The sequence below is a fragment of the Ruditapes philippinarum genome, unplaced genomic scaffold (assembly GCF_026571515.1).
Source record: "Ruditapes philippinarum isolate M1 unplaced genomic scaffold, ASM2657151v2 ctg130_1_1_1_1, whole genome shotgun sequence".
Classification (NCBI taxonomy): Eukaryota; Metazoa; Mollusca; class Bivalvia; order Venerida; family Veneridae; genus Ruditapes; species Ruditapes philippinarum.
The window spans coordinates 36094-56741 of record NW_026852081.1 but is presented as its reverse complement, the minus strand read 5'-3'; the positions used below and the strand labels follow the sequence as shown (position 1 = coordinate 56741).

Genomic DNA, 20648 nt, shown 5'->3' with positions numbered 1-20648 from the left:
CAAAAGACACAAAATGTAGGTAACCAACCTTGTTCATACTTAATACAATGATTAAGTATTTATATGTTGTTCATCTGGATAATGAATATCGATGTAGCATTATCTGTATTCATAACAATTATAAACACAGTAATTTACTTTACATATACAAGAACAACAACATTTTTTTTATTGCTGATTGAAATTAATTTAACATTTTATGACATATAATTCAATCTAAATTTAATTCAAATTCAAATCAATCAAAAAAGTTATTTTTTCAGATTAACACTCATACATACATACATAATCTTTATCTGTATATTAATAACAAACGTATTACTATTTACAATTTGGTTTAAAGCAGCATGTATCCAGAAGATAATAAAAAACTACCGTCTTACTAATATTTCATACAAATTATTAGGACCAACTCATTAACAAAGCCAGGCGTACCGGTTCCGGAGACACGTAACCATGCTGAATAAATTATCTGTCCTATTTACATTGCATATTGCGTTTGTCACGCATTTGATTAGGCAAATACGAGATATTGACGTTTCTGTTAACATTCTTTATTGAATTAAGGATTAATTCATCAGTTATGTCAGATTTACATATTAAACCTTACTAGCCAGTATTAACAGTTTACTTGCAATTTTATTTCAATTTTTGTTTCTTTTAACCATCTAGAGACTGGGGGCTTTAAAGCTTGAAACCTAATACAAGTAAGTTGTGTTTCTCTTTCAGTCATTGACAGTGTACGGGTAGTTTGCCTGGTTTTTGTTTCCAGCAGTCAGTTGCAGACATGTTCGTCCTCTTTACTTGTGTAAGAGCATCATTAGGTACAAATGTATATTGCTTTTGGACAATTAGTACAGTTATACTGATTTGGTATTTTGTATGGATATCAAAATACAACTTTATTTACATTTTGCTACTTTAATGAAAAAAGTTTTTCATTCAGCGCTACTTTCTTCGGGTGATTGGTGTCTAACATACTTTATACCAATTAATTATATACAACGTATTGCATGTAATAATCATAAATAAAACAAAAATCGTATAAATAAAATGAAACACAAACCCGCCGGTTACAATAAAGTAGTGCCAAGCCGGCAAAACACACCTTTTTTATTTCACAGGACTAATAAATATTGTGACAAATACATATTAAGTAAATTATATTTGGACACAAAAGATAAGAACGAGGCTAGATTGAGCACAATATGAATTTAATATGGAGTTTTCGTACTAAGAAAATCGAAACGAGACAACATTTACAAGATTGGTCACAATACTGTATTCTTTGAAACAGCTCGTGTTGAAAACGTAAGAAGTTATTTGGATACATGTTATTTGGATACATTTTAATAAGATGCAAGTATAAAATATGTATCATTTCATAAGTTGTTTGGATTTAATTTCAAATTTAGTTTCAAAAATAACTATCCAAAAAACTGATAGTGTTTCTGTTCCCATAAATGGTAATATGTCTATATTATTTGTTTGAAATTTCATGAATATAATTGAATTATAATATATTATTTCATTTATTTGCTTTAACCTTTTCAAAATATAGTTTTAAGTTATCTCGATTTTAATTACATGACATACCAAAATTAAAATATCAGAGTTTTTCTAACTAAGGTGCACCCTTGTACCTGGAATAGTGCACGGATGACACGTGAGGTCCGTATTGGTGCGACGTAAATATAAATGTTCGTGTTTTTGTGTGTTATAACGATTTTTTTGGCATACCACAATGATTGCAAAAATTGCAGAGGGATTCACAGCAGCAAAAGCGTTTACAAAACAAAAAAATCAATGTTCCTAATGTGCATACATTGATTTAAGGATATCAAAAAACAAAAGAAATAAACTCTAAGTAAAAGTAATTGAACCACATTATACACATACCAACAGAATATTTAAAAAGACAAAATAAGTATTTCATCTCTTTTTAAGTATCCGGCACCAAATGATCAATATAAAACGAAATAACTAATAACCTTCTTCGGCTGAAATCCTACCTGCAATTTTCAAACTAGTTTTTTCTTCCAGGCCAATTGTATTATCAAAAACACAAACATACCAGTACAATGTAAACCTATGGACAAGGTCATCATATGAAATTTTATCAGACGATTGAAGATAAATATAGAAAAAGAGAAAAAGAATCTTAAGAGATACTAGAAATTGTCCCGTTGAATATGTTTCAACGACCAATATGCTTTTTCGTGGAATATAAAACTGTCTAAATCCTCATATTCATTTTCAGATTTATTGTCATCATGATCCTCTTCCTCAACATCAGGATTCTCGTAATCTGAGTATGTGTGTTTATCAGGTTGCTCATATATCTCAGTGTCACGTCCATTAACGGTGTCATCGTAGTATGACTCAAACTGACACTTAATTAAGGGACTGTCTTCAGCCTCAATCAATGCAGAGGCGGTCCAGTATTCCTGCAAGCTAAAATCCCATTGGTCGTGTTTTATCAAATTTTCTTTAACAAGTTGGAATATATGTTCATTCTTGCAGAGAACAGCTTCAAATAAAAGCTCTGTATCACATATTTTGCATTTTTCCAAAAGAGCTTTAAATTTATCAATTTCTGAATTTTGACAACACAGGGCGAGTGACGTTTTGTAATAAGGATCAATGCATGATTTTCGAAATCCAGGAAGTTTTTTAAGTGTTAACTTAAAGCAAGCATCATAATTATGACGTAAAGTATAAAGTAAACAATAGGTTGTGGGCGTAACACGACATTCTTTTAGAATTGAAAGATATAGACCAGTTTTCTTATTATAGATAGCCTCTTCAAGAGCAGTTTGTAAAACATCATTATTTAGTGTAGTTTTCGTTTGTTCTGACATTTCATAGAGAATTTGAAGTGTGTTCTCTGTATCTGAATATAGTACAGACGAAAGTATTCTCAAGCTTTGATCACAATGAGAGTTTCCTATCCATTCATATATCAGTTGTGTACACCCCTTGTCCAATCGTTTCCTAGTTATTAATGCTTTTCTAATTACACCTGGTAAAACGCGCCCTGTATTAGTCAAGTTCTGTTTCAAATACTCTTTTATTGATACTGTATCTCTTTGCATCAAAGCATTAAGAAGATGAGATTCAATTTCGGATTTATAATAAACGTCAAGAATAGAAAAAAGGTATTTATTTCCTTTGGACAGCTCATATACCTCAGACAAACTTTTATCACTGAATGACCAAATTTGGCAGGAAAAGTAATCTTTCATTAATGTCAGGATATTTGAAAAACTAATTTTCCCTTCCTGAAATAATTGTGTCAATTTGAGAAGGGTTGGAGGGCTAAGTTGTAGCCCTTTTTCACGCATTTGTTTGTACAAAGGAAACATGTGTGATATTACAACATCAATACCATCGGGACACTTTTCTAATATGTCCCTTTCAATGTCATTTACTAATAGATAGCAAACAGATAAATTCTTTGAATAACTTGCAGAAATTAAGTCCTCGAAATGTGCCTTGATCCCATACTCTGTAAGAGAGAGGTAAAAACGCACCGAACCCCTCTTGGTTGACTCTTGAACCAAATCTCTTTCTAATTCGTCTGTCAAAACAAGTTTGTCCAAAGCATTTAAAGATTCCATTGTATCATGAAATAATATAAATGAACCATTTTTAATAACGTTCAGAAGGCATTTAATAGTAGGAATCAAACCTTTCTCGAAAAGACTTGTATAAATATCGAGCCTTTTAGAACTAAGTTCTAATATGTCCGATGCAAACTCTGACTTTATAAAATATGGATCCGTATTGTTCAGTGTATTAAAGATTTTCAGAACGACTTCATTGTCACACACCTCAACAGCTCTACGTAACATATGTCCAGAACAAAGACTTGGGACAGACGAAAGAGATTTAATTATGTCTTCATTTAAATTATTTAAATTGATCTGTTGGCCCTTTCTACTAAGATATGCTATTATGTATGACTGCATCTCAAAGTTTCCTTTTTCATATACAGTATCCAATATATCATTTGCTACGACTCCATTGTCTTCAAATAATGTACACGTTGCTTGATCATGACTGCTTTCAAGAAGTGAACATTTCAAAATGACATTTTTGGGGTCCCATAAGTTATTCTGTTTCAATATTGAAATGTACTTCTCGATTTTATTAAATGAATTTCTTCTGCACTCAAGCAAAATTTGGTAAGGTAAAATCTTATTTTGATCCCCAGAGTTCTCAACAGAAATTTCTTCCATAAACACCGCAAAAATGCTTGGCATGTAAAAGGAACATTCTAAAGACAACTTTGTTGCCTCAAACAATGGCGGCCAATCCTTTTGATCTTTCAAGTTTGTTATTAAGCGTTCTACCTGTGAAACACATCCCCGAGATACTATTACCGGTAATAACCTCGACTGAAGTTTAAATGGCTTTTTCAACAGACATGTATACACATCAATATCCTCGAAAGCTCCAAGTAGAGCCAGTTGCATTGTCTTCTTGTCTAATTTATGGAGGCAATTGCATTTTTCAACCGTCGAGTACAAGTTATTGATTATTTTAATTTTTGTTTCAGTATCCCTGTTACTCTCTACTACATAAAGGAAATGGTACGCTTTTGGATCCATTCCAATATCTATCAAACTGTTATATATGTCACAGTTCAAAGTTGACAGCAACAAAGCCTGTTTTGATCCTTTGTGCAAAGGGTCAAATTTTTCAGATGCTATCATTTTGTCTAAAGTCATTTTCACAATACTTTTATCATCCGTTGCAACTGACTTTAACAATGTTGTATAATTCGGTATTACTCCTAGATTAAGTAAATATTCAAACGTATGTTTTGTCTCTGGTAGACTGAGGTTGAGCAAGTTACAAGCAAAGAAACTGGTTGCGTCCCAATTTTCTTTCCGCTTTAAATGCTGGATAATGTGTTCTACTTTTTCGGAATTTCCTTTCATTACTTGTTGTTCAAGGTAAAAATATGTATCAAGCAGACCAATCTCTTCCAGCTTTTCTTTAAGGTCTTGGTCTTCCGTAACATTTTTCCATAGTTCTATTATATGTTCATTTATACTACGTTCTTTTTCTCTTACTTTGTATTTCAAATCCCACAAAATCGACTCTACAGCTTTCATATCCAGTGACATTGAGCGAGCAATATCATACTTAGTCGGGCACATTCCGACAAGGATAAAAGCGTCTAAAACATCCATGCTAAATAACGTGCGTTGCGCATATTTTACGTTTTTATCTTCATTTAATGCATGCGAGACGTACATGTCGATTATAATATTAACAAGTAGTTCACTGTTTTTTGCTTTAGATGCTTTCAACAAACATTCAGAGTTTGGTCTACACCCTAATTTTCGAATAACAGTATACATCTCAGAGTCCTGGTGTTCAACGGCAATAAATAATGCTTGTGTTTCATGGCTTTTACGTTTTTCTGGGTCTAAAAGCTTATGAATGTATTTATACATTGAAATACTCCCACTGTGTGCAGCATCAAGTAAAATTGAACTATCGCATTTTACAAAAGTAAGTAGCTTAAGCGCGTCAATATTTCCTCCTCGACATGCACCGTGATACGATTCTTTATACAGGTAACATATTTTGCATTTATTTTTATGTAAACGTTTGCTACATTTTAATTGACCTTGTAACTGTTTTAGAAATGAACATGATTCTGCTGCACATGTTTCTAAATAGTAGGAAAGAAATGTGTTGCTGATAGAATACTCGGTGACTGACGCACTGGAACATATGCCAGAGAAGAAAAAATCTTTAAGCTTTTTCTTCTTCTTCAATGTTTTAACTAATATTTCAAGTATTTCATTTGTTAAGCAGGGATGCATCGCCATTTCACGGTAATGGTTTCTGCCAATTACTTCAGTTATTATTCTGTCAACTAAATTCTGGTAAAAGTTTCTTCGTATAAAAACACGATCAGATCGATAATGGTCTTCTGTGACTGAAAAACATTCCATAAAGAAAGCTAAATTACTATATTCTAAAATCAAATCGTAGAACCCTATCTGGGCAAAAAAATGACCAATGGCTTGATAGACCGTATTATGTGTAAACTGATACCCGTATGATCCAGCATTTACAAAAACTCCATCCATAATTTTACAATGTTTATTGACCTCACCATATAATACGTCTATTGCATGCTCGTAATTTAGCATTTGAGATATTTTTTTAAGAACTTCATCGTTTTCATTTCCTCGTTTCAAAGCAACCGGCAAAGTTCCGTCTTTAATCCAAATAAAGAGAAGAGAGAGCTTTTTACAGTCGTTCAATGTTTTAAAAACATCAAAATTCAAAAATGGGTTATGCTTAAAAAATGATGCACCCTTGTTGAAGAAACATTCATCAGATGCAAACAAAACGCATGTATAAGGAAATCCAAGATCTGAACTGAAAGTTGTAACACAGCGTTGAATTTCTTCACTACTAAAACGTTTCTTTTTATTGTTCAACGCTAGGGTAAGTATTTCTTTTTTTTCATCAAGACTTAAATTCCTCGATGATAATGAGAAAGTATTATTGAAAATAGAGAATTTTTCTAAATTTTTTTTGCATTCTTTGAGAACAATTTCTCGTGTTGCAATGATCAAATGAATTGCTTTTGCATTTACAAGTTGCTGTAATTGTTCCATAACTTGTAACCATGACTGCAATTTACTTTCGTCGACCTCATGGTTTCCGAAAATATCATCGATAAATACGAAATCCAACATACGTGGGTCTACAAATCGTACGTCATCGGGACTATGTATCTGTATACAATTGTTCTCTTGTCCATTTCGACGCATAAGTTCATATGCAGCATAGGTTTTACCTTCTCCTGCTCCACCACTAATAACTACACTGGCGGAAGACTCTAACAGCTTTTCAATTTTTTTAAATTGTTGGGTTAAAACATATTCTGATTTCCTTTTTAAAACTGCTTCAGTTTGCTCTGTAATAAAATTATATCTGATGAATGTGCACTTATGTTTTCTAGTAAGCTTAACTGACAATTATAATTGATAAAATGAAATGTAAGTATATATTTTTTTTAAAGATAAAGCATTTTTCAAGTCACAACCGGCCATTATGAAATGAAATGTCACCTAAAACAATAGTAACTGAGGAATGGAACTGAGATAGGGACAACACAAAAACCAAATTCAAATAGATTGTTCATTATTATTTATACTTACTCAAAAGTGGTTCAATCTCCTTTCGTGGAGTGTCTGAAAAAGACAAAGAAAGACAACAAAAATATGCCTTGGATATAAAATGCCTTAAATACATTCGGCTATTTGTACATCTTTAAAAAGTACTTTCACATTATATAATATAGACTAAAGCTAGAGCATTTAAAGAAGAATTGAAAAACACAGTAGTCGTTTCATACTGTATTTTTTAAAGCAAATTAGAATAAATGAAACAAAAGAATGTCCCACATGTGTGTTAACAAAATTGAAAGACCTACCTTTTTGAATATTTTGTATAGCTTCTGCGGTCAAAATTGGCTGCTTTTCAACTCTTGCATATATATCTCTTAGTTTTTTGTCAGTGGATGAATATATATCAGTCACTGATACTTCTAATTGGCGAATTCTGTCAGCAACTGTCTCAGCTATTCTCGAGTCTTGGGCAAAGGCAAAGAGGAAATCCTTAAAAAGGTTGAGTACAGGTGACACACTAACAGGGCTTTCGTCAATATTTTTAATTTCACTTTCAATCGCCGTCTCAAAGTTCACATCTTGATACTCTTGAAGTAGTATCTTAATTTTGTTGTGAACATAAGAAAATTTACTATAATAATCTAATCTTGACAAAGCAATGTCGGACGTATGGCAAAGTTCGTTCCGAGAATTTCTTATATCTTCACATGCATTCCTTCCTTTAATCGATAAAATACAAATATTTTTAATAATAGCACAAATAAGAGTCAAATCAATATTTTCAATTACAAAAGGACCTGTTTGTGGAAAAATTTTGTCATATTGGTGTTTTTGTATTATGCCTCTCTGGAAAAGTACTTTCAATGACTTTTGATGGTTCAAAAGGAAAGTTTCTACAGTCAATTTGCGGGCAGTTGCAGCATTCTCGAGGATTTTCCGTAAGGGTTTTACAGCAGTTTCATTGACAAGTCGAAAATATCTGCAGAAATTTTCATTTTCCGGTGAAAAAAGACCAGCTGTCGCCATCGTCTTTTGTGTTTACCAAGTTACTGCAATAGCAAAATTTTTCAATATTATATAATTGTTTAATAATAATTATTCAAACTATATATTAGATCATAATTTGAAGTTTGAATCAGAGTTAAGAAAACAATGAAATGACGAAAAGGTTGATTCCTTTTTTTTCACTTTAAAGCTACACAATATTACAAAATTTAACCTTTTTTAAATAAAGTTTCATTTCGGGATATACTCCCGCACAAACTATCTTTTCACAGCAGTAGATAATAATTATTGAATGAAAAGTTTGATTTCAAGTTATACCGGCACTGTTATGGTTATATGGCGACTTTAAAGAACTGGTCGAGGGAGGAGCGCCTCTTAGCATTTTTTTCAAGCGGGCACCAGAGTAGAACTACCGACCTTCCAAAAGGTAGCTTGTTAGCAATACATTAGCCATACATAATTCAATATTAATCTTTGAAATAAATAAATCAGTTGATCATTAGATGAATCTGTTTGCTATGTACAATTGACGTTCAAACAACATAATTATTCTATTCATGAAATTGCAAAACATGTTTACTTTATTCTTCTTCACATTGTTCATATGGAATACTAAAACATTTTGTATAATAACATATGAAATCGAAGTTTATTATCATCCTGAAACAATAAGTCATTACATGCGATTATGCCTGTTCTTTTAGTTTGCCTAATTTTATACTTCAAAGGGCAGAACGTGAATGATTGCATACTTCGTTAAAGCGAAATTAATTGCAAAGTTGACAAAATGGCTACTGAGTCATGAATATTTACAACACTCGCACGTATTTTCTTCTGGTAAGTGGATTTGTATGATATTTTGAAATTCTTTATTATGTCCATTCCTGATGACAATGTTCATGGCTCACTCAGTTCAAGGTCTCATTTCCTAGCTTCTGATTTAAGGAAGTTATTGACGATATAAACTTGTCATGAACATATTTTGAGATTTGACAAGTGACAATCTAGGATGGTTTTCATGCTTGTATATTTACATCTGTAAGTTTTAAAGTTAATTTTGTAAGTTAGCCTAAGATATTGGGTAATTCTTATGCTTCAATATGAAGGTTCTTTTGTCAGAATTAAATGCACCAAGGGTCGTCCAAATAAGCTTAATAAATACATGGTATGATAATTAGATAGATATGTTCATAAGGAAAGTCCCTGCTTTAAAATCTTGAAAGCAAAAGTTTTGTGTGGAATCTAAAACATGAACAGTATTATGCTTATTATTATCATAGCTATTCACTTCATACGTGGTATGTATGATTAGATGAAAGGACGCCATTTCAAAAGGGCAGATAATCCCAAATATATTTTTGCAAAAATATGTCCAATTACATAATTATATATTTCTTCTAATTTCTCAAAATTTGTCAAAGTTAATCACATCAAAACAAAATGCACTTCTAATTGGCAGATAACTTAAGTTATTTATTTTAATCCCATTTGCCTTTGAGTTTCTATCTACAACAGTGTCAAAGATATTCATATTTAAATTAAAAATTTGGAGTACTTGTCTGTTCAGTATCAAATTTGAAATGCAAATGTAGGGGAAGAGAATTTCTGAAAGCCTTTATTTCTTTATCATTGCCATTGAATGATATTGAATACTAGCCGTTTCCTTACTATCTGTTGTAAATATTCAATTCAAACTTGAAATATTGTTGACTATCAAGGGCAGGTAAGTTTAATATGAGCGTTTGCAGAGTTATGCTCCTTCTTGTATGTTGTTTGTAATTTACTATCCAGCACTGAGAAAAATGTAGCACACTATCTGCGTAGAGGTCATGATTTTTTAATGTTTATTTTCTTCTTTTCAAATTTGAACCATAGTCAAGCAATACCTTCACAGTAGACAATATAAATTTGAAAAGGAGACATAGATCATGACAATTTAAGGGCAGATAAATATATTTTTATTACTTGATACTTGATAAACCTTATCAGTATCATGAATATAATGACATCGACGGTGTCATTTCAGCTGAAACAGCACATGCATTAAATACATTTTATGAGGATGCAAAAAGTATTAACAGTACCAGTTACATCTTAAAGACATAACATTTCAGTTAGGTATGTAAGCCTGTATGATGAAAACCTTGTAAAACTGAAAGTAGTGGTTACTGTGTCTAAAGATGTCACAGTATCGATTCAGGTTTGTGTGTTGTTTTTTTTTGAATTAACACCACAAATATCTATCTTTCGAGTTCCAGAACTGTATATCTATTTACAATTGAAAATTTAACATGATAATATCGGAATATGTTCTATGTTTTCACCATATTTTAACCAGTTTCTGTGAAAGATCTATTGAATATATTTTGACTTGATGGATGTACTTCTTTCACTGCTGTTTTTTTTTCTCTTGTCCAGCTATTCGATTTTCAGGATACTTTCTAAATTTTCATGAAACTACTCAAACTTCGCCTACTTTTTATTATTTATGATTATTTATAGAACAAAATGTCAATGAAGTACAATACATGACATCTACATGTAGTCAGTGGGAGAAGTAATATTATTTTTAAATTGCTTTTACGTGTACAAGATGAAATTAATAAATGAAGTCTCAGTTTTATGTTTCGTTTTTGTGTTTAAAAATAGACCATAACAAATCGAATATATATAACATGTACATGTAGCTATTAAGAAAAACATACAGATAATAAACAGTAAATTACCTTTTACATGTGTGAAATCATATTTTGTTTTCATATTATCTATAATCCAGGAAAAAGATTTATATCTTTGCATTATTCTGAACTCTGTTTTTTTGTGCAATCCTCAATAATTGTTAATGGTTTTTTGATTAAAGTGATACTGATACAAAAGATTGTGTAAAGATTATGTTTTTGTTTAAAAATATGTTTAGTTATTCAAAATGCAAAGACTTAAATGTCAATGTGAATAACCTTAATTTGGAAGATGATAAAATAAAAAGATTGGTAATCTTGAAAGTCTTTATAATCATGACAATTGTGAAGTGTAAATATATTATGTATATCTACATTGGGGAAATAAACAGTAAAGGTAATGTTTTTGTTGTAATTATAAAACCAGTTTGCATCAGTAAAAATTTATAATGAGAAACATCTTTCCGTATCATTCGTATATCGAACCGTACCGTACAGAACAAATAACGCCGTGATATTTGATAAAGACTATCAGGTAAAAAATCGATCCTGAGACATGTTTAAACGAAGCGACTAGGGTTTAGAAACCGTGTCTCCAGATTTGAAAGACCCTCGATTAAATGTGTATTATTCAGTTTATATAACTATCTTGTAATCGTTTAAATCAGAAAATAAAAAAAAATATCTAAAAAGTTTGAATGAAAATACATAAAGGCCATTGATACATTTAAAAATGAATTAATGATTATATTTTAAAGTGTTTTCAACACTTTTAGAAACTTGGCATTGAAATATGAAATTCAATGCTTTCTGTTTATGCATTGAAATTTAGGTGTGATGAAATTACCATTGCAACACTATTATCACTTTAAAATGTTTTTTAGTCCGAAAAGGTTAAAATTATTCTTAAAAGATAAACTGATAAAAACAAAACAAAAATTCATATCAAACCATTTGATTGATCTAACCAGTTCTGAAATCCCCAAACCCAAGATTATCAGCAAGGAGCTCAGCAGGGCACCAACAAGGCAGGGTACACACTCATTTTCACTTCAATACGACATTCTATGCCTTCAATTTCTATGACAATTTTTGATAATAAAAATAAGCCCGAACATTACTGCAAAATGTATTAAAACTATGTACAGTAACTGTATTTTTTAATGCCTTGAGCACAAGTTAAAGAGCTTCTTGGTTTTGACTTTGACACTCGCTTTTGCACGATATGTGTAAGAAAAACAACATGTCTTTAACTAAATCGGAGTATTTGTCATTGCTAGTGTCTTCTTTCGAATCGTGGTTAACAGTAAACACACCTTATCTTTGTTGATTATATTGCCATTAAAATGTGTTTTTTGAAATTACGAAATTTCGTTTGCTTAAAATCAAACGTGAATTACTTGTCTTCAAATTCGGCGTTTATAATTTTGAATTACCAACAATGTTAATCATACATAGTAGTGCGTTTATGACACATTCATTAGTGATATTAAGCCTAATAAAGTCAACATAAAATATGAAGATTAGGAGTACTTGTACAACCATTTTGTTAAAATTTAATTTTAAATCGCATTTTACAAGCGTAATTTCACAAACCCAAAATCATTTACGAGGCTCTTAAAACGTGCATTTGACGATATGTTGTCAATTATATTCTGTATTTATACTTGGTACATCAAGAGTGGATATTTGTCTTGCTAATATTTAGTTAGATGATGAAACCATTCGGAAAATTCTCATAACATTTATGGTCAAAAATTGAACAGGAACAGATTTTCAACATTTACGAGCCTATCATTTACGGAAATATCCCTCTTTTATAATCTCTTGTGAATTATTATGCTTGCTTTGTTCAATTATTTAAACTTGCAATTGGACCTTGAAATTATTGAATTGTAGAATTGAACTCCATGAAAACAAAAAATTATCTAGTATGTCTTTTAAAAACAGTATCTGAAATGTGTATATCACTCACAGACTGCTTCTAGAAATTATAATTTTGATATTGTAATTGATATTATTTGGACGTTTTGTCTTTCATGAACGAGACGTTTAATTTGTTTTTCATGAACGAATACTTTAAACTTATATTGGCACCATAAAATAAAGGTAAACATAGAAACAGGCGTGTCCCGTATATGGCTGAACTGTCCCATAAATAATTTAAAATTAATTGCAGAACATTCATTTGAGCAACAAGAAATTTTGTTTCCATGCTTTTCGGTGAAAACGCAATAAGTTTGATGTACATCGTATATAATGTCTTCTGGGTTAGACTTGGTGACAAATAGCTAGTACTTGTCCTCAAATTAATTAATGCTGAAGGCTAATCTTAGATATTTTTGTTATTGTTTTGTTAAAATGTGTATAATTGTTATTGCATCTGCATATTTTTTCTAAATTGTGTGAGAGATCTTATATTTGTTTAGTAATAGAAAGAGCATCGATACCCGAGTATTAATCAGATTGCCGAGTGTTTTGATGTTCTTTTGTATCAAAGTCATACGTTTCCTGTTGTCACAATATGAAACCTCAGAAAAAAGGAACCAATGAACGAGCATCCATCTGAATATGATATTTCTGTCGCTTTCTTTGTCTCTGCCGTCACAATAAGTAAACCCAAGCAAAAATGAACCAATCAATGGGCATGCTTCGGAGTGCGGGTAACTAATACCTGCACTCCAGTTAACGCACTGTGCATGTATATGTGTACGATTTAACTCTGACCCATTTTCAACAGAAAGGTCCCCAAACTATGATACAAAACAATCATAATGTACAATATTTTGCAGTTCATTTTTAAAATGCAATGTATGAATAATAAGATTGATGTGTTGCTTAAATGAACATAGCTGACAAAGCAATAAAACGTTGCTGATCTTTATAAAAATGATATGTTTATTAGCAACGAACAGCGTTTTCATTTGGGTTATTGTAATTGATAATTGATAAGTTTACATCCTTATCTAAAAACTTTATTGAACTGTAATACAAAACACACGTGCACGCTATTTTAGTGAATTCTAGACCATTTTCAGTTGAAGTGTTTCACACATTTTTTAATATTGTTTATACGTGTCAAAAGAATATCTACACCATTTAATAACAACTATAAGTGGACCATTATAAATCATTATCAAAGTATCGATTTTTTTCTCTCAATCGGTAGCATCTGTTATTAGGTCAATTACAGGTAAATTTAAAAGTCATTTACGACTTTCTAGTAAATTGTCAATTTGTGAGATGACCTTAATTATTTCACATTTCACAGTTAAATGATAAAAAGTAGGCAATATCAAGAAATGATCCGTTACAACAATTTTTTGTTACTTGTCCGCTGTATTGATCTATAGGTTTTGTAAGGTAATTCATTTATAAAACAATAAGCACGAACGATGTGGATAACTTTTCGCCGTGGTATTTTAAAAACGATTAAGTTTGTGTATGTCTAATTCTTAGTTCCCATTCCCAGATATTCATATAATAAGATGACAGTAAGTTCATTTTAAGATACAAATAATAAATAAATAAATAATTTATTAATACATAAATAAATAAATAGATAAATAAATAAATTGCCATACCACATGCACAAATTTAATGAATATAAAATACCGGAATGTGACCACATTTTAAAACTAATATTTTATAATCATTTTGATATCATTACGAATAAAGTTATTTTCATCATGTACCTTCAGAAAAAGAGGTAAATTTTGACACAATATACGCACGCACAAACGCGCACGCACACAAACACACGCAAGCACGCACACAAACACATATAATTTAAATTTACGGGACAAATTTACTTTTAGTGGATCAAGGACAACAAGTTAATTAATTTTGAGTAAATAAATTGTGCATGCTAGCTGCTAGCGGAAATGTCGATCTTAAGAAACAAAACATGAGCTCTGTTTGAAAATAAAAAAGAAGATAATGATCAAACGAAATTAAAGAGTTTTAATTATTCTAAAAAAAAACACTAAATGGGTCAAATCTCAACATGTTTGATAAAGTGTTTTAAAAATTTGCACTTACATATAATTTCTTTATATTCTTTTTGTCAAATCCAAACATCGAACGCCATTTTATCACAATTACTTATTGAAAATAAAACTTGCCTCTCTAATGTAAAATGTTATGCATACGCTAATATAAGCTAGCGAGATATGTACCCGATTGGATAATGCTTTAACTACGTAAAATGCTTTTACTGTGTAGCTAAGGTCTACTTGATATATTAAAAAAAACCTATTTAGGTTATAACGTTTCTTTTTGTCCTTGCCGTATACGAAATATAATAGATGCCAGGATAGTTAAATCAAACTTAATTATAGAGAGGCCTTTGGTTAAGAAAATATTTGTCACCGTTAAAACAAGTATTTTAATCGTTTTTGGTAAAATTTGAAAATTAAAAGAAAATTTTAATGGAATGTTTCGGTTTTAATAAACAGTGGCTACTTTTTTGTTTGATATAATAATAATAAAGAACAACTTAAAAAAACTTATTTTTGCTATCAACGGGTCGCTTCTTGTTTGCTCAAACCACAATATCATCTTATGCTATTTCAAAATGTTTTGCTATAAACCAAAATACGAATAAAGGTTAAGTTGTCTGTAAACGAAATGCTAAAAAAAGACAGTATATATTGTACATTGAAAATAGATATTAGACAGGGTCTTTTTTAGCATTTCGTTTACAGATATATATATATATATATATATATATATATATATATATATATATATATATATATATATATATATATATATATATATATATATATATATATATATATATATATATATATATATATATATATATATATATATATATGATTCTTGAACCGCGGTGACCGAAAATTCCAAACAAATTTTAAGGACCAGCTGAAGTATGGAGTATTTGCATTGGTCATACGAAAAACCTCAGACCAATGAAAATACTCCATACGGAAATAAAGGAGAACAATCTGCTGCTTGACTTACTTTCATTTTGGATTGACAATTTGACATATTGGGAAAAAAATTGTTCGTTTTAGTTTCATATGATAATTTGATTAAGCAGTTATTATAGATAATAATTATTTTTTTTTTTTAAAATTTAATTTTTTCTTCATTTAAATGGGGCAAAGGGTTAACATTTTTACGAGTTACCCCCTTTAATTTAGAACGCCATTTGCCCTTACAAACGTAAAATTTACTTTAGAGTGAAAATTTTATATTTTAAAAGGGTTATTTTTGTTATTTTCTGTTGTAAATAAGGGAATGTGAGTTTTTCCCTTTTGAGGGTTGTAAGAAAAGTAAAAATAGTTTAACCTAAAATATTTTTTAAATTTGACATTTTTCGTAATTTGACTATTTTAATTTTATAAAAATTTTAAGGTGCTCGTTTCTGTAAAATTTTGTTTTGGGTAAGTTTGATGGGGCCAAATCAAAAATGGGCCGTGAGGGGTTTTTTTGTTTTTCAAAGCATATTTTAAAGGCAGAGGAATTCAAGGTGAGGTTTTTAGTTTTTGTTGGTGGAAGTCAGAGTGTCAACATCTAATCTTGGAGCTTTGAAGTTATACCTGCTATATATTATCTGTGATCCGTGTTCTCTAGGGGGCAACGCTACCGAGAGGATTACAGGTTTTTATATGGTAAGAAAGTAAACCGGGCTGCAGGATATTTGTTGAATAACTGTTTGGAGATAAATAAAACAAAAGTATAGGAAATACGAGTATTTGTGTAATAGGCATAGGCATCGAGACGGGTTATATTAAGAGGCATAAGAGACTAAGGATCGAAACTAGGATTTAGGATTGTTATCAAATATAACAATATTGTGTTTTGTTTTATATAATATTATTTAATTCAAGTTGATTAATTTATATTCCAATTAATTTTGAAATCATTGGTCTTCAATCATTTAGGTAAGGAAACCTAGAGGAAAATTATATATAATATATTGATTATAAATACGTATTTAAGCTCGGTACACGTTGCAGAATTGGTGGCAGCGGTGGGATAGATCTATTATTATTTATAGATAAAACACAATCACCAGTGTTTGCCCACATTTGAAGAAATACATTTTAAAGGGTACGTATAATTTATTATTTAAAAAAAAAAAATACTTTAGAAAATGGCCGAGGGAAATCAACGTTCATTGATAGATGATGAAGACATGGAGATTCGAAACAGAATTTTGAAGATGGAAAATGAGAGTCTCAGACTACAACTTGAAATGGAAAGACTCGAAAATCGACTTAGCTTCATGACATTGTCATCAGCTTCTTTTGAGACGTCATTGACGACAAGACATAATAAATTTAGTTTACAGATAAAGAAATTCAAATCAGATGATAAAAGGAACAAAAAAGAAGCCCCTATAAAAAAAGATCATTTCCAACAAAAGAAAAATAAATTTTGTTTTTATAAGGGGAAACGTTTTCGTAAAAATTTTCCCCATCAGGTATTCAACCCCGAAAATGGGGAACATAAAATTTTAAAAATTACATGAAAAACGGGGGCAGGGGAAAAAGTTTTGTAACAAAAAAAACCCAAAAAATTCAAAATAAATAATGAAAGTCATAAAGGGTTTGGAAGTCTGAAAGAAATGCGGGTTTATATGAAACCAGCTACATTTGATGGTTTCGGGCTTTTGGGATGATTATAAACCACATTTTTAATGCATGTGCAGAAATTAATAAATGGACAGATGACCAAAAAAGGTTTATATCTAGCTGTATCGTTGCGTGGACAAGCACAGGGCGTATTCGGTAACTTAAGGCGTGATAAGCATAATTTTATGGAACTTGTTACTGCATTGGAAGAACGTTTTGCACCACCAATCAGACTGAGTTATACAGAAACACAGGCTCCGAGAAAGCGTCAGAGAGCTGCAGAGTCATTGTCAGAAATGGGTCAAGATATAAGGCGATTAACTAATTTGGCTTATCCTTCAGCCCAGCAAGATGTTAGAGAAAGTGCTTGCCAAAGAACAGTTTATTGACTCACTTATTAGTACAGACATGAGGCTAAGAATTAAACGGGCTCGCCCATCAAGTCTTAATGACGCGGTGAGACACGCCGTTGAGTTGGAAGCTTTTAACAAAGCTGTGCATAAAACTGCGGATAGACGAAACTTTATCCATTCTATCAACCGATATGATACATCGAAAGATAGAGAAAACAATGTATCAAGTCAATGTCAACAATTAATGAAAGAGGTTCAGAATCTTATACGAAACCTTAATCGTAATAAGTCATATGGCACACAAGCTTATAGGCCCTAAATATAATAGTCATTCAAAGTAATTCTCATGAAAATAACAATGCTTTTAATAGGTCTAGGTCATTTAAGCAGACGTATAGATGCTATGAATGTGGGGAACAGGGTCATTATAGATATAAATGTCCGAAAATTAAAAAATCAGGGTTTAAGGTCACAAGATAAAGACGATAGCCATAATGTCAAAAGAACAAGCAATCAAGGTTCTGGTTATATTTAAGTCCCAAAGGGTTTAAAAATGCCCTTTTTGGCATCATTTTTAAAAACCCACAGGTGCAAAAATTAAAGTTTAATTTACTCAAAAAGGTTTTCTAGTTTATTTGTGATCCATCTTAAAAATTTTTGAAAAAATATAAAAATTTAAATATCAAAAAAGCTTGGGGACCCCACTTGATTAAAAGGAAACAAAACAAAACTGACTTTAAAGTTTATTAAAAAAAAAGGGGTTATCTAGGGGGTTGGGGGTTATAAAGATTTTTGATGTAGACATTATACTGGTTTAGTTTTTAAATAAAATTAAAGGGATGCAAAATTAGATATATCAGGGTAGAAATTCATGACTGTAATGGAAAAAAATCCATTAAATTGTCGGGGAAGATGGGTTTTTAAAAAATTTGTTTTTGAAAAAACAAAAACCCTGGAAACTTCAAAAATGCTGGTACAAGGTAAAATATTTGGTGAGTCGAAACCAAAGTAATGAATCATATATTATTGAGCTAATGGTAGACCTATTTTAAATGAAAATGGGCTTGTTGCAAGAACTTTAGTGCAAGCAAAAGATAAGATACCTGTAAGAATAATGAATGTTTCCGCAGAACACAGACTTTGCACCCTGGTACATTTGTTGCATCTAATGAGCCCGATAGCACATGTTAGTTATGGTAATGATAAAGGGGATATTTTCAATATTGCCAGCCCATCTTAAAGAACTGTATGATCGTACTGCAGAGGGTTTTTGAGTAATATTCAATGTAGTAAAATATCAGAATTGCTTACAAAATACTCCAATATATTTTCTAAAGTCTGATACAGATTTAGGTCGAACAGGTATTATCAGACATCAAATACCAACTGGGGATTCTCGTCCCATAAAACAACCATTAAGAAGATTACCAGAATGTATGAATGAGGAAGTGAGAAAACAGGTTAAAGACATGTTAGATAAAGGAGTCATCGAACCGTCATCAAGCCCTTGGTCAAGTGGAGTTGTTTCTTGTCCAAAAGAAGGATGGATCTCGTCGTTTCTGTGTAGATTACAGACGATTAAATACTGTAACCACTAAAGATGCATATCCTATTCCTAGAATATAGATGAGTCTTTGGAGCAGCTTGCAGGGTCAAAATGGTTTTCTTGCCTTGATTTTGTTCCGGTTATTGGCAAGTAGAGGTTGAACCAAAAGATAGAGATAAAACAGCATTTATGACAAGACAAGGGTTATTTAATTTTCAAGTTATGCCCTTCGGACTTTGTAATGCCCCGGCAACTTTCAAACGGTTAATGGAAACAGTCTTAGCTGGATTACATTGGAGTATATGTTTAATATACCTGGATGATATTATTGTTACCGGTAAGACATTTATGGATATGTATAATAATTTAGAAAAGGTGTTTGATAGACTTAAAGATGCAGGATTAAAATTAAAAGCAAAGAAATGTTGCTTGTTTGCTAGGAGGTTGAATTTTTGGGTCATATAGTCTCTGTGGAGGGTAATCAAAACTGATCCGAAAAAGACAGAGTGTATTAGAAATTGGCCGATACCTGTAAATGTTCATGAACTCTGATCTTTTTTGGAATATGTAGCTATTACAGAAGGTTCATCTGTAATTTTTCTGAGATTGCTAAAACCGCTACATAAACTTACTGAAAAATTCAAAATTTAACTGGAATAAAGACTGCTTAGAAGCCTTTGAGTGTCTCAAACTGAAAATATTAAAAGCACCAATATTTGCTCGTACAGATTTTACACAACCATTCATATTGGATACGGATGCAAGTAATTTTTGCTATTGGATCGATTTTATTCACAAAAATTAGATGGGCAATGAAAAGTCATTGCATATGCAAGTCGAACACTTACGAAATCTGAACGAAAATATTGTGTCACTAGAAAGGAACTTTTTGGCACTGGTACACTTTGTGAGATATTTCAGACATTTCTTATATGGTAAATACAGTTTAAGGTAAGAACAGATCACGGATCTTTGCGTTGGCTTATGCAATTCAAAATCCAGAAGGACAGGTAGCCAGATGGTTGAAATACTTTCAACTTATGAAATGAAAATTGAACACAGACCAGGAAAATTACATAGAAACTGCTGACGCTTTAAGGCAGAATACCCGTGTCGGCAATGTGGTAGCAATGAACTACCCTGAACGTGAAATTGATAGCCATAAAGTTTAGTTCATTACAAACATACGTTAATGTATATGATATTGATAAAGACATGTCCATGAAAGAGGCTCAGTCAAAAGACGCAGACATTCAGTCTGTGGTCAAATGGATGAAAAAGGGACAGAGACC

The 20648-nt window shown here is 31.2% G+C and overlaps 1 protein-coding gene across 1 annotated transcript; it reads right to left on the bottom strand.

Moving 5' to 3' along the window:
* Nucleotides 1–1339: 1339 nt before the first annotated feature.
* Nucleotides 1340–15015, bottom strand: LOC132748673 (uncharacterized). Its single transcript, XM_060738288.1, has 4 exons — nucleotides 14891–15015; nucleotides 7472–8215; nucleotides 7197–7229; nucleotides 1340–6952 (listed from the first exon to the last, which is right to left on the bottom strand). Exons 2-4 carry the CDS (start codon nucleotides 8190–8192, stop codon nucleotides 2172–2174), a joined length of 5535 nt encoding a protein of 1844 aa, XP_060594271.1. The 5' UTR covers nucleotides 8193–8215; nucleotides 14891–15015; the 3' UTR covers nucleotides 1340–2171.
* Between the last annotated feature and the right edge of the window lie 5633 nt (nucleotides 15016–20648).